The following is a 14,998-nucleotide window of genomic DNA, read 5'->3' on the forward strand; positions in this document are numbered from 1 at the left end:
CTAGAGTGAGCCTTACTCCCGGTAGTCTCGCTCTAGAGTGAGCCTTCCCCCAGCAGAATTGCTCTAGAATAGACCTTACCCCCAGGGGGAAGCCATAACACCCTCTTGAAGTCTCGCTCCAGAGGGACACCCCCGCTTTCATCCCCTCCTGTGCAAACTATGAAATAAATTTTAGTTTATCGGACAGGGAATTACCTACCTACCTAACCTTTCTACCTACCTACCTACCTGAAGTTGCACAGGTTTAAAGGCATAACCGATATTTGTACGCAGATGAGAAGAAACATAAATTCGAAATTTCCTCATTTCATTTTTCAAACTTCTAAAACTAACCAAGGCATAAGTATTGTGTGGGTCAAAGTTCAAGGTCTATGGGCCAAACAAAATGACTTATCAATTCCAAATGTGTTTTATTCAACGTTTTCTTCTCTCGAGTTTAAAGAACAACTTAAGGAGGTGCTACACCAGAGAAATTTAATATGGATAAAAAGTGGAGGATATGTATAACAATATTTTGAAATTGTAAACTTTCATATTTACTTTATTTAGTCAAAAAATGCAGTTTTAGTAGAAAGCAATCCGAGAAAAATTTAAAACCCATGCTGGACTCGAACACACGATCTACAGTTCAGCAGTCGACGTGCTTGTAGTCTGGCCTAGCATTCCCTGTATAAACTGGATTAATACTCCCTGTACAATCTGGATTAGTTTTCCTTGTACAATGTGGATTTAAGAGTTTTTCCTGTATTTCCTTGTATAATGTGGATTAATTCTCCTTGTAGACAACTGATGTCTTTTATGAACCATGTTTGCAAAACCTTGAATCTGTAAAATTTTGCATGAACCTGTAAATCTAGGAATTTGTTTCCCAGTTGTTCCTGCTAATATTCAATTTGTTTTCCCTTGTTTCCCCTAAAAATGTACATTTGCCAGAGAAAGATGTAGGAAAATACTTATAATTAGGTTATCTAAAACCAATCAATCTCTGAATCCTTGTTGATATATTCACATTTCTCATCCTTCAAGCATTTTTTCATTCTTTAATTTCCAAGTATTTTTCTATGGCATTCAATCTAGAATGAAGTCATAAAGACGAAAAGAGGCCGAGTCTAAATAGATTTGTTTATTTACCAAACATGAAATAGTACAACAAGATTTGGTATAACAACTAGAATAAACAAGAAAGTTAGTTTTCAAAATAAAATGTGTCTTGGATTTATGGAGTGAAACTTTTAACAATAAGTTTATCAATATAACAAAAACACATTTCAAAAATGTTTTCATATAAATATTACAAAAAAAAATATCAACATACAATTCAATATTTTTTCATACATATGTCTATGACCATAACAATTGATAGACAGTTTACATCTACATGTGTACTGATTTGTAAGACACAGACAGTAATGTAACAGAAAAGATCAACGGCCACTGTAAATCTAAGTCTTCAACATTCAGATAACTTTCACATTTAAAATTCCACGTAAAGGAGAGAAGAATTATACAAAGTCTTCAAAAATTAAAAACAAAATAAAAACAAAAAAAGAAAACAAAAAACAAAAAAATAAAACCCAAAACCCTGTCAAATCCACTCTACTTTCACTTCTATGAAACCTTTCATTTTGGAGTTTTAACTGTCAACCAGGAAGTAAAATCTCATCAATTCAGGACCCTCAATAAAATACTGGAATATATTTAACATGAAGACAAATAAATCTCAGATAAAAATTGTGATAATTGACCAGATCTTGGGGGAGATAAGTAAAGATTCTACGCAGTGAATCATTTACCTCCACACCGTAATGTTTCAGCCCTTATTTCTATATTAACAGTGGAGATTTACATCAGAATAATAACAAAAGTTTGCATGATGTATTAGATGTCAGTGGCGATTCCTGTGTAAAGCTGTTTTAGTCATTTTGGTAATAATTGGCAAATATGAATTTGGCAATGATTGCCTCTTTAATATTGAAGGAATGAAACTAATGATAGAGAGGTTAACAAAAATATCTGCTCCAACGTATTTCATATCACATAATTTGGTAAAAAAAAAAAGAAAAAAGAGAAAAGATTTGGGTATTTGGGCATTTAAGTATTGGCTTCATACCTTATCATTTGATATTTTAAAATTGTTCCACATCGTTCAACATTATTTCTATCAACACTGAAATATATTTTAATGTAATGCAGAACAATATCCTTTTAACAACAGTGAAAATCTGTACCGTGACAGCAGCCATGTGGTGCACAAAAGCAGCCATTCATTTGATATGGTATAAATTGGTTTTATGACTGCTGATTAACTAATGAAGTTGTGTATTACAACTGAAATCAAATTATACATCAAAAATCAAATTACATCATTTTTTACAAATGCATGTACAGTATTTTAAAACTCCAAATTGTTTTTAAATAAGCTATAAAACTGACTGAATAGGAACACAGCCAGAGAAACAATAAAATTTGTTCACAATATCTAACTGATCACAGTGGCAAAAAAACAGAGCACTTTTTCAAGTAGAACATAATGATGGAATAGCTTGATTCCAGATACTCTCAGGAAAAACAGGGTAGTCTCCCTTTAATCACAGAGCTTCATAAAATAGTCCATTATTTCATTTATCATGTGCAAACCCCCTCCTATTTTATCACATGATGAAACCTGCCCCCTGCTGTATCATATGATTAAACCCCCTCCTGTTGTATCATGTGATATGCAGTTACAGAAGAAAAGAAAATTCACTTTTGCTTTGTCAATTGAACAATATTTCTAAGAAGTACCACTGAGAAATATGCAGACTCCGGTTGTAAATTACATATAAATAACAATGATTGTCATACATCTAGTAGTAAAACTAAAACAGAAAGTAGATTTTTGTCAGTGTCTGGTTAAATCCCCATTCAAACAATTGGCAGTTCTATCAACAATGGCTAATACCACAATAAAAATGTACTTGGTCTGTATAATCATTAAGTAAATGTTTGTGTCAAACTCCGCTGGAATTGTGCCATGAAATCAATGTAAAGAAATAAAAATAAAACGAATCAAACGACCTCATTCCATAGAGCAACAAAAGTTAGCCTGGCTAAAATACCGGCAGTGCAGGACTCAGTCTGATTATCTCTCCCTCCCCCATCTCCAAGGAGAAATAAAGGGAGGGGGTGTAATTAGACTGTGTTGGACTGTAAAGTCTATAATACTGAACAAAAAGCAATCAAATCAGGTGAAGAAATACCTGTGTCTGGGGAGGTTCAGTGGACGTTCATCTAAGCACCTTTCTATGTCAATTCTATAATATATTTATCACTTGACTAAAATCAGTTAACCTCTTTCATCTCTAAAGGCTAACCACTAAATACATGTATAATAAAAGTTGTTTAAAATCTAAATGTCTATCATGTGTACTGGGACATTATAACCTACATTTTTTATAGGAGTAAAAACTGAACATCACAGACATGGACATGAATTTCACTTACACTATGGTATTACAAAATATACTATATAAAGACACACACACACATCTCAAAAGCATATAAAAACTTATTTCAAAGTAAAACATTCATTATCTGGGAACATCTTTCAGAGCAATTTTTGGCTTTGGAGATGTTCCCCTTGTTCTGACATTTGTAGCACCCCCTTGTTGTATAATGGTATGTCCCTCTGGTCCAACTGATATCGTAGTGTGCAGAAGTCCATCGTGCTTATTCACAAAGTCCCCCGCAGGGATAGGGTTAGACGGCACTCTTTTCAATGCCTTTTTCCCTTCAGACTGGAATGTCTTCGTGAAAGCTCCTTTTTGAATGAAAAGTCTGGCATTGCCGACAGCTTGTCTGGTGGTTCCGGGTACACGAAGGTCACTCAAATGGGCTGCATACCCCTCACTCAGTACCTGCAATCAAATTCAACAGTTAATTTATCCAGTGACAAATAAGCACATAAAGGTTTTGAATTCTGTAAAGTCATTTACCAATACTAAGGACTATGATAGTTTATACCGATTTAGATTTAACAAAATCGATATCTTGGTTTAAGACCAGATGTAAGTGAATACATCCAAGGGCTCGAAACTTGCAAATTGTGAGGTTAAGAGTTTTTATTTGCAAATTGGGAAACCCGAAAAATTTTCAGCACTGAATGCTCCTGAAGAACTTCTTCCCGTCAAATTGTGACTAATTAGGTTTGTATCTATAGAATGTCCATTTCCATTTATTGAACACTTACTACTGCATGACTTTAACTATCAGTAAATTGCAAGTTGGATTGGTCATTTAATATTCTTGTGACATCTATCAGCTCAAAATACATATACAAATTGGATGAAATAAGCATAGGAAAATATCAGCATTAACAACATGTGATTATTGATTTACAGCATCTGATCATTGAAGTTCGGAGTAGATCAGGGGGAAAAAAAACTGACAAGACAAATTTTTTACTGCCAATTGGAATACCTGGGCTTGACTCAGCTGTTTCTTGGAGGACTTCCCTACAATGTAGATCTGTTGAGGGCTGAGGCCCAACTCCTTGTACACGTAAATGTCTTTATTGGAGCCATAGCCGGCCTTGTATAGTATCTGAGTCTGAAACATACATGAAGCATATCTCAAAAAATCAACACCACTCAAGTAGTCAAATCTAAATATAATATCCCCTCACAATGAATGTCCACAATAGTGACCATGACCTTTTGACCTTAAAATCAATAAGGTTTTTCCTCTCTTGATAACAAAGCTACATAAGAAGTATGAAATCAATCAATATATATATATTCCAGAAATAAGTATAGAAAACTCTGCACAAGTAGTAGTATAATAAAAATATCCCAAAGCCGATTTAGTATACTGGACTAGTTTCTTTGATTGTTTAAGAGTATATTCCTAGAGAAAGTAGTCGAGTATACTTAATCGGCTTTGTGATATACTGCATATATACATAAAGGCAAAATGATTACATGTGTAAATGAAGACGTTTTGTATAAATCCTCTAAACTAGAGATTGTGTTTATGAAAAACAAATGTCTCCCCAGTTCCCCAAATTGGAAGTGCTCTAAATGAAACCTTCTCCCCTTAATGTACTGATTGATATGGAAGAGAAAGCATAAGCAGGAACATATACATTATGAACTCTGATAAGCCACATAGGAGAAGTGTTCACAAACTATCTAACATCCTTCACCCCTCAGATCCACTATAACTTTAAGGATAACAATTGGACCCCCCTGTCCCTACAATACGCACATCTGCAAATGGCAATGAAGTATTGTACAAAATTTCAAATCCATCAGATAAGCCATATAGGAGAAGTGTTCACAAGCTATTTTACATCCTCCACCCCTCTTAGATCCACTATAACTTTTAGGAAAATAATTGGATCCTCCCATCCCACCAATATGCATATCTACAAATGGCAATGAAGCATTATACAAAGTTTCAAATCTATCCGATAAGCCTTATAGGAGGAGAAGTGTTCACAAGCTATTTCACATCCTCCACCCCATTTAAGATCCACTATAGGTTCTAGGAAAATAATTGGACAACTACAAATGGCAATGAAGCATTGTACAAAGTTTCAAGTCTATCCGATAAGACATATAGGAGGAGAAGCGTTTTCGCAAGATTTTGTGATAAACAGATGGACGGACGGATGGACAGAAAGTAGAAAAACAATATATCTCCCCTGAAAGAGGGGAGACATAATTACAAAACGAGTAAATGTGTATACTAAGATTACTATCATGATAAAAATTTATCATTTTCATTTGTTGTACCTTGTCTTTATCATGTTTATTGCAACAACAACAAAAAATCAAATATAGTGAGAGTCGCCACAGGAAATAACAATATCCATTTGTTAAATCCAATATCTTTTGTGATCAATAAATAATTTTCACTATTTTGGTTTTTTCTTCCCAAAGTGTTATGATGCGATTTAGTTTTTTCAGATTTTAAAAGTCTATCCTTGTAAGCTTTTATTCAAGAAATAAATGTTTTGTATACATCAGTTGTTGATGATTGAGTAGAATGAAGCAATCTTTATAAACACAATTCAAATGCTTTTTTACCCTTTTTATTCACATATTAAAACATATTTGTGATGTAAGTCTTTGTTATTTTAGGCTTTTCTATAGAAGAGAATCTACTTGTATCTAAAAATTTACCTGTTAGGTGTCCAATAAGTTGACAATAACTGTCCATTATTTCTAATAAAGGACGGATACTTGTTGTGTTTATAACTTTGATTCCTTACTATGAAAGTGATCTTTTTTATCACAAGTGTAAAACTCAGTATACAGGTTACTTATCACAAAAACTTATTTTTACATTGAGAGGATCTTGCATTATTATGTGTACATAAAATTCTTATGAATAAAACGTGACTTACAGTACACAAGTTTATGTACCGACCTCCAGTTGCAGAGTCTTGAGGTAAGCCAGTTTCTGCTTCAGTGGATCCTTTGAAAGACCATCCATAAAAGCAACCATGCCATGTGGAAAATTGTGCATAGCAAGCCAAGAGACGACCTTCTTATGCTGCATGTCCGGACGGGCGGTCACGTACAGGATCAGGTAGCCATGTTCCTGCCAGTGTCTGTAAAACAAACATATTTCTGCTTATATTCACTCATATACCAATAAATCAAATCATTGCTAGATCTTCTCCTACAACATTCCTATGACAGATATCTACAACATTCACATATTAATAGATCCTCTCCTATGGTGTAGACACAACATTCACACATCAATGAATTCTCTCCTATGATAAAGACACAACATTCACACATCAATGAATTCTCTCCTATGATAAAGACACAACATTCACACATCAATGAATTCTCTCCTATTATAAAGACACAACATTCACACATCAATGAATTCTCTCCTATGATAAAGATAAAGCATTCACACATCAATGAATTCTCTCCTATTATAAAGACACAACATTCTCACATTATCACCAGTGTGAGATCGACTTTACCGATGTGAGGCAGCCATGTGAGATTTTTCTGTCTCACACTGCTGCGACGTCATTTGATTGTGACATCATATATTTTCTATGATTTACGTTACACGGTGAAGATTTACATTACACAGTGAAGTAAAAATATTTTGCATTGTTATCTTTAAATTTTAATGTAGTATAGCTTTCTGGTGGAAAACCTTGGGTTTTTTAGTTTACACTTACAATGTAAACCATTTTCGGGTATGCTCTTTCTGCCTATCTAATTAGTTTTTGCATCGAAGTTCAAATGAGGATTTTGATAACCCAAAATTTTCTGAAAGCTGCTAATTTTATGCACTAAACTGTAGTTAAAATGTGAGAAAAATAATCCTTCATTATTTACTCGTGTGGGATAAGGAAATTCCATCTCTGGAACAAGATTCGCTGTCTAGGACTCGGCAAAGCCTCGTCCAAGACTGCGAATCTTGTCCCCTCGGTGGAATTTCCTTATCTCACACTCGTACTAATGAAGGATTCTATTATTCACACATCAATGAATTCTCTATTATAAAGACACAACATTCACACATCAATGAATTCTCTCCTATGATAAAGACACAACATTCACACATCAATGAATTCTCTCCTATGATAAAGACACAACATTCACACATCAATGAATTCTCTCCTATGATAAAGACACAGCTATCACACATCAATAGATCCTCTCTCCACACTGACCTGACAACGTCCACCGCTCCTGGCCTGACTTTCGGATCCTTCCCCGATATTGACATGCTGGCAGTGAAGGAACCGTCAATACTGAAGACAACAGTTTCTGTCTTAGGTGGAAGGACACACAAATAGAAGTCCGCTGAACTGTGATCACCTCTACAGAATAACAAAACACACAGGTACAAAAACCATGGAAACAATTTACATAAACTACAATCATCACATACAAATAAGAACAGGTCACTTTTAAGAATATCATAACCATTTACAATATGCCAGAAACATCTGTTCCCGGATTCTGGCATTAAGCCAGAAGAGTTGGGCCCCGGCAGTCACATGAAGCTTTTGAAACCAGACTTTCAGCTCTTTGTATGATCCTCATATTTTCAAAATAAAATGTTCATTAAGTTGAAAAAAAAAGAAAATGAAAAAAAAATGTATATCCCCTGGGGTGTCCTACTGTACCTGATGACCACTTTGACTGGGTGCATGCCCTGGGGCAGGCTCCGGTTGGTGGGAATCGTGTACTGCAGCTTGCCATTTTTATCGGTTACCTCCGTGCCCTGGTACTGCCACTCCCCACTGAGCTGGTTCATCACATGTATGTCCACCTGAGGGAGAGAGATGGAGATCTAGACATTCACTTCATAGGTACCAGCCTCTCTCAAAAAGATCCGAGATCTAAAGATTTACTTCACAGGTGGCAGCCTCTCTCACACTACTGACTACCCAAAGATAGCTAAACCTTCAGACATATTGTCTGAGCCTGAGTTCGTCTGAGCCTGAGTTTGTCTAAGCCTGAGCTCGTCTGAGCCTGAGTTTGTCTAAGCCTGAGCTCGTCTGAGCCTGAGCATCTTTGTAGACATGGGCAGTGTGGGCAAGTAGTTTTAGCAGATTTTTATTTTAGCATACTGCAAAATCAGTACTAGTAATTTTTGTGGGGATTAATCAGGTCTTAATGAACTAGCTCATTTTCTCAAACTATGAAAACATGATGAAACATTTCTGTTGCAATCCTAAATACTGTGTCATTGAAGGAACATTTCTGTTCCAATCCTAAATACTGTGTCATTGATGGAACATTTCTGTTGCAATCCTAAATACTGTGTCATTGATGGAACATTTCTGTTCCAATCCTAAATACTGTGTCATTGATGGAACATTTCTGTTGCAAACCTAAATACTGTGTCATTGAAGGAACATTTCTGTTGCAATCCTAAATACTGTGTCATTGATGGAACATTTCTGTTGCAATCCTAATTACTGTGTCATTGAAGGAACATTTCTGTTGCAAACCTAATTACTGTGTCATTAAAGGAACATTTCTGTTGCAATCCTAATTACTGTGTCATTGATGGAACATTTCTGTTGCAATCCTAATTACTGTGTCATTGAAGGAACATTTCTGTTGCAATCCTAAATACTGTGTCATTGAAGGAACATTTCTGTTGCAATCCTAAATACTGTGTCATTGATGGAACATTTCTGTTGCAAACCTAAATACTGTGTCATTGATGGAACATTTCTGTTGCAATCCTAAATACTGTGTCATTGATGAAACATTTCTGTTGCAATCCTAAATACTGTGTCATTGATGAAACATTTCTGTTCCAATCCTAATTACTGTGTCATTGATGAAACATTTCTGTTGCAATCCTAAATACTGTGTCATTGAAGGAACATTTCTGTTGCAATCCTAAATACTGTGTCATTGAAGGAACATTTCTGTTGCAATCCTAATTACTGTGTCATTAAAGGAACATTTCTGTTGCAAACCTAAATACTGTGTCATTGATGAAACATTTCTGTTGCAATCCTAATTACTGTGTCATTGATGAAACATTTCTGTTGCAATCCTAAATACTGTGTCATTGAAGGAACATTTCTGTTGCAATCCTAAATACTGTGTCATTGAAGGAACATTTCTGTTGCAAACCTAAATACTGTGTCATTGATGGAACATTTCTGTTGCAATCCTAAATACTGTGTCATTGATGGAGCATTTCTTTTTGTAAACAATCGACTGTACCAATAAAGACATCAAATCCAAATATGTATATAAAATAAAAATATCACACATCCAACTGAGTATACTCGACAAGCAAAGCCTGAAATATACAACATCTTTCATCTCTATATATTTACATTCATTGAATCTTTTTGAATTATTATTGAAACTGACATTGCCTTCATCTGGGACAATAAATGCATGTTTGTTGCAAACTAGTTCAATCAAGTTTTTTAATACCACCTGTCCAAGTAATCATTACTAAATAAGGAGCATCATCAAGGTCAAAGGGTACCTTGGCCGTTCCGTTAAAAGTAATGAATGGGTCAACCATATATTTTAGTATGTGTACTTAAATCTAGTTTATATTTTAAAACAATACATATAAATATGAATATTACAACAAAGTGATTTTCATTCCCTGTAGTTTTAATCATATCATGAACTTATTGGATATAACAAATTACACTCATAATGAATCAAAATTATTTGTGCCTAGCAGTTTGCCATCAGCATATTTTTTCTGACGAGTTAACAGACATGAGCCCATCACGAAAGTTAACCTTGATAACATTTTTTCTGACGAGTTAACAGACATGAGCCCTTCACGAGACCTAACCTTGATAACATTTTTTCTGACGACTTAACAGACATGAGCCCTTCACGAGACCTAACCTTGATAACATTTTTTCTGACGAGTTAACAGACATGAGCCCTTCACGAGACCTAACCTTGATAACATTTTTATGACGAGTTAACAGACATGAGCCCTTCACGAGACCTAACCTTGATAACATTTTTATGACATGTTAACAGACACGTGCCCTTCACGAGACCTAACCTTGATAACATTTTTATGACGTGTTAACAGACACGAGCCCATCACGAGACCTAACCTTGATTAACATTTTTATGACGTGTTGACAGACATGAGCCCATCACGAGACCTAACCTTGATAACATTTTTATGACATGTTGACAGACATGAGCCCTTCACGAGACTTAACCTTGATAACATTTTTTGTAGCTACCTTTTCTCCTGACAGAGAGGTCACATCAAATGAGCCGTACATGAACCTCGCTGTAATAACCTGGGGCTTGTCTTCCAATACCATGATGTCATTTCCTCTGTGATTAGACTGTAAATTCTGTAAAAATATAAAGTTTCATTGACAAGACAGCTGAATGAAATATGTTACAGGAGCAAGTCTTTTTAGAAAGTGTGTATTCCATGGGAATCCGGGTTAGAATAGGTCTTCAGTACCCCCCATGCTTGTCATAATACGTGACTAAATGAGGCAGTCCTTTAGATGAGACTGCAAAAATCGAGGTCCCATGCCACAGTAGGTGTGGCACAATAAAGATCCCTCCTTGCTTAAAGGCCGTAAGCATCGAGCAAAGGCTTAAATTTTGCAGCCCTTCACTCCATATGAGTGAAAAATTCTCGAGAGGGAAGTTAAACAACATACAACCAATCAATCAGAAAGTGTGTACAAAAACACAGTATTTACTTTCATGTTTTGTCATTAATAATTCAATACTTATATATCTTATACAGGATCTCATCAATATGTCACAAAGAGGCTCACTTTGTGTTGAGAATTATTCTGAGCATAATATACTGAATAAAAGTCTAGGTTGTTTGTTTTATGGGAAAATTTAACCAATGGAAGCATAGGGTAATTTCTGTGTCACCAGCTTTGCCGATTAAACTGAAAATACTCACGATTCCATTAATATATCCCAAAATACAGCCTTGAAATTCATTACTCAAATATGAATTCTCTTATCGCAAAAAGGATTTGTGTAAAACCTAGAATGTAAATCTACAATGTACATTGTATACTGTTTTTGCTTATTTTGCACAAGTACATAATACCACAAAATGACTCGGGTGTCAAATCACAAGAGTTCTCAAGTGGTATGTTGATTGAGAGTTACTACATGTATTTTAACAATACAAAAATGAAAGCTTAGTAATTTTATTTCGTGGGTGATGCTTCTTTCAGAAGTACACAACAATGTGTTACTCGCGTACACAAAGGAATCGACGGTATCATTGCTGGTTTAGACCTGCAGTAGTTCCGTACCTTGACTTTAATAGTTGTTCTGCGTTTTAACCATTTTTCTCGTGCGACCTTTCCACTCAGACTGGACTGTAAATCGACATCATCCTCCGCAGCTTCTAACAGAGCCATGTCATGCCTCAAAACCTGAGAAAGAAACACAATTAAATTTTCAGTTTTGAATCCAAGGCTTTCTTCATAAGAAGTACAATACTTTTAAGTAGTTGAAAAGAACCTGTGAAGCATATATTAAGTACTGTAAATGTTTAAAAAGGATTCTATATTAGTATAGTAATTCATTATCAGCTCCAATGTGGACACTAATTAAAATTTATCTATACAGGTTATATGATTCTCACGATTATGATCTTTATCATGGTCCTCACTTGGTGCTCCATTATGAATTATCTCACCTGTTCTATAACAAATGACCTTACCTGGTGTTCTATAACGAGTGGACTCACCTGGAATTCTTTAAACAGTGAACTCACCTAGAGTTCTTTAATCAGTGAACACTTGGAGTTCTTTTATGAGTCAACTCACCTGGAGTTCATTAATGAGCCAACTCACCTGGAGTGATTTAATGAGTGAACTCACCTGGATTCTTTGATGAGTGGACTCACCTGGCGGAGGATGAAGGAGGCAACATCAGAGGACTCCCAAAAACTGGCGTGGAAGAGATGTGGAAGAGCGGACACGGGAAAGGAGTGGAGGACCTCAGGACAGTACAGGACGTAGTCCACTCTCTTGTTACCCCACCACCGACTGGCCACTACAAGGTCAAGGTCAAACTTTACACCACAAAGCAGACAAAGTCAAACTCTGCAGCAATCAATATCTATAAAACAGCCATGTTAACTGACAAGAAAGAAAAATTTCATACAGAAGTACTCCTTACATGAAAATATTGCCAAAGGGTTATGTGTGTACAAGACAATGAAGATTAACATTCCTGAATTTCACTGAAATCCAACAGTTTCTAAACTAATATATTAACAAATGCAATACCTGCCTCCCTCCATTGATTCTTTTGATTGGAATGTAATGTCACAGAGTTGGTAATTGTTTTAACAATATCCTTAAAAACCAGTTTAAAATGCTAAAGTTTTTGAACAAACAAGGAGCACAAAGGCTTTCCCTAAAACAGGCATCTATTCTTTTTTTAAACTTTAGACAATACAGAACATTTTCTTAATACTTGATTATATGGATTAAGTGTCTAAAATGATGGGGATATTAATAATTTGTTTTTTTGTATAAAGACTTTTCTTTTATCTATTTGTATACAATTTGAATAGAAGAAATCTAGATTTGTTGGAGCGATACAGATGCCCCCATTCCAAGGGCCATAACTATGTCAAAAGTTAACCGACCAGACCCATATCAGCACTTATCCTGCATATTTTCATGACATATGAATATCCCAAATTTTAATTCAAAATGTCCATGCATGACTGAGTTAATGAGAGGAAACTGAATTGTTTAAAAAATTTCAAAATCCAAGTGGCTCAACTCTTCCAAAAATTATTTAATCACAACCAAATAGTAGTAACTTGACCTGAATATTTTCAAGACATATCTATATTCTAATTTCAATTAAAAATGTCCATGTATGACCAATATAATGAGCAGAAACTGAAATGTTTAAAATTTTCTTCTAAGTACATGGGGCATAACTCTGCCAAAATTATTTGACGAAAACCTTGTACTTATTAACCTACTTATTCTCATATATCTATATCCTATATTTCAATTCAAAATGTCCATGTAGGAATAAGATAATGAGTGGAGACTGATTTTGTTTGAAATTTTCTAAGTTCAAAGGGCAAAAATGTTTTCGACCTAACCCAAACACAAACTTGACCTGTGTATTCTTGTGACATATCTATATCCTGAATTTCATTCTTTTTTTAAATGTCCATGTATGACTAAGATAATGAGCATCAACTACAAATAGCAACCACCACCCATTTTTTAAAAATTACCCAAAACAATAAAAATCAGGTGTAATTATCAATTTTGAGTATGCTGATTTCAAATCTGGATTCCTTTTACTCCAATTTCTTATAGAAAATGAGGTATAGTGTCTTAAACACCCCTACCGTCAGGTTGCCAAAAACGGAAAATGTTTCATTTCGCATCAAAAAGTGACCCAACTTTATTTCTTGAAACACCATTACCCAAAACAATAAAAAGCAGGTGTAATTACCAATTTTGAGTATGCTGAATCCAATTCTGAATTCCTTTTACTCCACTTCCTTACAGAAAATGAGGTATAGTGTCTTAAACACCCCTACCGTCAGGTTATCAAAAATTGAAAATGTTCCATTTCACATTAAAAAGTGACCTGAAAGTTATTTCTTGAAATAAGGCATACAAAAGAAAAGGAAACAATTAATACTAAATTGTTCCATGAACATTCTTAGTTGTTTTGGAAAGAATATATCTCACCTCTGGACTTCACAGATACAGGAAAGGAAGAGGAATACGGAGCGGATCAACATTCTTAAATTTAATCAGATTGGGCCATAGCCTAATGAGCTGATGAACAGGAGCAAAAGTAAAATTAATAGGAAAACTGATTTATTAAACATCAGCAAGTCTTTTCCGAGAATTTCTGGTAGAGCTGTCGGGGGGGGGGGGGGGGGGGGGGGGGCTGAGTTGCATCATTATCAGAATTTACCGAAACAGTGGACTCTCTGGCCAGTCTGGGGGCTGAGCTAGTTGCATCAGAACTGGCAGAAGCAGAACTCTCTGGCCAGTCGGGGGGCTGAGTGGTATCAGAATCTATTACTTATTTATTTTTATTTTTTCAAAATTCAGAAATTTAAAAACTCCATGACCAGATTTTTTTTGTAACACTAATAATTAATGTCCCTTTATTGCGATGACTCTTCAAGTACAAACCATGATATTAAAAAAAATGAAATGAAATGACAGATAAATAAATAAATAAAATATTTTTAAGTTACTTTATTTATCTGTAAGTAAGTCACTAATTATTAAGTGTAACTAGTGGCAGTGCAACTTGCAAGTGAAAATTGCATCATCTGTAGCTTATGACCCCTTTTGCCTTGCCTTGTAATTAATATTGTTGAAAATTTGGCAAATAGCATTTTTAACCCCCCAGTCCATACCCCACTTTTCTTTAAACGTTAAAAATCCAGCTAATTCAGTGAGGAAGAAATGTCACTACCATATTTCGAATTTCCTCTAGACTATATCAAATTAAATACCGCA

The 14,998-nt window shown here is 35.0% G+C and overlaps 1 protein-coding gene across 10 annotated transcripts in view; it reads right to left on the reverse strand.

The window, feature by feature from the left end:
- Positions 1-1,108: 1,108 nt before the first annotated feature.
- The window catches only part of LOC125659042 (protein retinal degeneration B-like), a 49,612-nt gene continuing 35,722 nt past the window's right edge, over positions 1,109-14,998 (reverse strand). For 9 of the 10 annotated variants that reach the window (XM_048890632.2, XM_056146536.1, XM_048890619.2 and 6 more), the window contains 8 exons: positions 12,382-12,530; positions 11,783-11,905; positions 10,724-10,840; positions 8,150-8,295; positions 7,691-7,840; positions 6,412-6,595; positions 4,459-4,587; positions 1,109-3,896 (listed from right to left, as the gene is read on the reverse strand). In XM_048890632.2, the coding sequence (XP_048746589.2) occupies positions 3,570-3,896; positions 4,459-4,587; positions 6,412-6,595; positions 7,691-7,840; positions 8,150-8,295; positions 10,724-10,840; positions 11,783-11,905; positions 12,382-12,530 (1,325 nt within the window). In that variant the 3' untranslated portion in view covers positions 1,109-3,569. Of the gene's footprint in view, positions 3,897-4,455; positions 4,588-6,388; positions 6,596-7,690; positions 7,841-8,149; positions 8,296-10,723; positions 10,841-11,782; positions 11,906-12,381; positions 12,531-14,998 lie in introns of those variants that run through there. The other variant, XM_056146538.1, reaches the window with a different exon arrangement.

This window comes from Ostrea edulis, chromosome 1 (assembly GCF_947568905.1).
Source record: "Ostrea edulis chromosome 1, xbOstEdul1.1, whole genome shotgun sequence".
Classification (NCBI taxonomy): Eukaryota; Metazoa; Mollusca; class Bivalvia; order Ostreida; family Ostreidae; genus Ostrea; species Ostrea edulis.